General features: G+C 39.0%; 1 protein-coding gene across 1 annotated transcript in view; it reads left to right on the top strand.

Moving 5' to 3' along the window:
• Positions 1–3050, top strand: part of APBB1IP (amyloid beta (A4) precursor protein-binding, family B, member 1 interacting protein) — a 110168-nt gene that overhangs the window by 69589 nt on the left and 37529 nt on the right. The window contains exon 9 of the mRNA XM_006871657.1: positions 1280–1390. Within this exon, the coding sequence (XP_006871719.1) occupies positions 1280–1390 (111 nt within the window). The remainder of the gene's footprint in view (positions 1–1279; positions 1391–3050) is intronic.

The following is a 3050-nucleotide window of genomic DNA, read 5'->3' on the forward strand; positions in this document are numbered from 1 at the left end:
AGGGTTTGGAGGAAGGTAGATTCTCCAGGGAATAGTATCCAGCCTGTCCAGGAAGGGCTGATGAAACGAAATACAGATGGGTCTCTTGTGATGCAATAGTGAATAATTCTTATCAGGACTGATTGTGAGGGTTGGAAATCTAAAGGTGGACTTTTTGTAGCAAGGAGGGGAGTGATTAACTTTTCAGTCTAGGAGTGGAGGACCCTAAGACCATCAACGGAGAAAAGCAGAGAACGGGATCCTACCCAGAGAAGAAGACGTCAAGAGATGGAGTGGCTGGGGACTTGGGATCAGGAGATGGAAAGGAGCTGAGGACTGTGGTTGGGGGGGGGAGGGAGTGCAGGCTTACAGGGTACACCCTTTGGTTGAGTGAGGATGCATGGACAGGATGGTAAATATGCCAATGAAACGATAGATGATAGAATGAATGTAAAACTAATGTTCTCCCATGTAGACTATCACACAATTCACAATAAAACATTTATTTAATAAAAGAAATTTTAAAAATCCCATCCATGTAGGAATGAAAAGTACAAAATATCTAGCAATAAATTTAACAAATATTTAAAACCCATACAACATAAAATATAAAATTTAAGGAAGTAAGTGAGATAGATCTGAAAATAGAAATATGCTGTGTTTCAAGATGAAAAGATGTGTAGCCAAATATGTAGATTTGAGGCTGCCCTCTTCACCATGCAGATTATCTATGGAGGGAGGTTTCTGTTACCATAGCAACACACAACCAGCACTCTATAGAAAGCCTGAAGGAAATCTTGCCTGTCAGGGAGAAGTGCACGAAGTGTATGCTAATTTACTGAGAATCAAATTTACCTTTCATTGTTCATCATGAGGGAGAAGTTTATATTTTTTGGTAAATTCTCAATCACAAAATCCATCACAGGCTTCAAATGGCAGAAGCCAAAATGAAATTTCTCACTAGGTGTTCACCTTGTCTTGGCTGCTTCAGTAACGGTATCTCAAGGTCAGTGAGCTCTGACTTCAGGAGTCAGTGTGCAGGTGCTCAAATGTAGGGTAATTTTTCACTCCATTTCTGGGCTTGTGGCACTCTGACTTGCCTTGGTTACACTCTTTTACCTCTTCAAATACAAGCTTGACTTTTCAAAAACTGTATACGGTAGAAGCTTAAAACAAATTACATAAAATTCAATATCTTTTCGACTAAATGTAATTCTCAGCTGTGCCAGCAAGAACAACCTTAGGAAAAATACGAGCTGTCATCTCAGTTGAGGTCTTTGTTTTTTTTCTTCTCTTTCAGACATCTCGAGATCTGGCATGTTTTATACAGTTTGAGAATGTCAACATTTACTATGGAACTCAGTGTAAAATGAAATACAAAGCTCCCACTGACCACTGCTTTGTTCTAAAGGTACGTTGTAAGAAGTTATTAATTTAGACTTGTAAGCAATCTGAACCACTATTTTCTCTTAAGGAAGAAAATGTTATATAGTTAGCACAGGTTTTCATGTGCTTATTTACTAATCTTTAATGAACAGTTTCATATTTTTTCACCACATCAAGGAATCTGCTTCTAGGTATGGCTGCTTCCCAGCCCCATAGCACCTTCCTATAGAATCAAAGCATCTTTTCAAATTCACAATTCCTAACAAGGACAGAACACCCAGTTTAGTAAGTAAACATAAGCAAGCCTTTCTTGCTTAACCCTCTTGCCTTTATTCTTTGGTAATGCACCCCTACATAAACACACTTAGTACCAGTTCAGGTTGGTTCCTCTCATGTCTGCTTATCCATGTAAAAAATGTTCATCTCATCTGGGGTTCCTCATCACTTCTGGAAATAAAAGTTCTACCTTCTGAACAATTTTGATTTACAATGTTATTAATCAGACCAAGAACAAATTTCAGTTATTTTAGGAATTTGCCAACGTTCCTAAGAAAAATTGTTTTGTTTTGTTTTTTTTAAAAAAATAGCATTACTTACATCTTATCGCTTTTTAAGATGCTATATTCCTAGGAAACCCTATATCAGGTTATTATGAGTCAGAAGCAACTCTACAACACTTAATAATTACTAATAGGCAGTATGTGTAAGGTTCTTGGAAAGCTGATAATGATTTTTATCTGCTAATTATCTGATTCCTATAAAGCGATTCAAGGAATTTATACCATTCACTTGTTCTGGCCATCCATCACCTTAAACTCCATGAAATCCTTTCCCTGTCTCAGCCACTTCAAGCCCATTTCACATGGGAAAGTGCTGACTGTCTAATTTTGTTTGACACAGTATGGGGCTGTGTACAGAATTCTCTTCTGAGAGTCAGGGGTCATCGTCTTTCATCTGGATGGAACATGGTCATAATGAGACCAGGTTCCTGGGTGAGGTTCCCTTGTAGGTTGGTGACCATCCCAAGAAGAAACCCATTTCCCCAGGTGCCTATCAAGGTTTACTAATAGATTCTGTGTGTGTCTGTGTGTGTATGCACACACATGATCCTTGGCAGCATCATCCCCACTCTGAGGATATGATTCCAAGTTTATATTATAGGTTTACAGCATTTTCCTGAATGAAGGACAACACTTCTGTTTAAGTTTGTAGCAAATATATTCTTGGGCAAGAGCCACATAATTAAAGATTATCACAAGCTCTTCAGGTTGTTTCAGAGTCCACCTCACTAGTGAACTCTTGTCATACCTCTGCTACCACAGGAATTGAGCATCTCTTGGGCCCAAACATACACCCCAAGCTTTGACTGAACAAAGGCAGCCTGACCGTTCCCCTCTACTGCTTCCATTTGTGTTGAATATATAAAATCCAAAACCAAACCAACTACTAATGAGTCAGTTCCGACTCATACTGACCCGATATCGGGTTTCTGAGGCTATACATCTTTATGGGAACTGACAGCCTCATCTTTGTCCTGCAGAGAGGTTGGTGGGTTTGAACTACTGACTTTGTGGACATCCAGTCAGTGCCTAGTCCACAGTGCCAACACAGAAGTTTGAAAGAACTGGCAATCTAATAACAGGAGAAATGTTTGACATGGCCTTTCTAAAGTCACAAAGAAATAC

Source organism: Chrysochloris asiatica, unplaced genomic scaffold (assembly GCF_000296735.1).
Source record: "Chrysochloris asiatica unplaced genomic scaffold, ChrAsi1.0 scaffold00172, whole genome shotgun sequence".
NCBI classification, from domain to species: Eukaryota; Metazoa; Chordata; class Mammalia; order Afrosoricida; family Chrysochloridae; genus Chrysochloris; species Chrysochloris asiatica.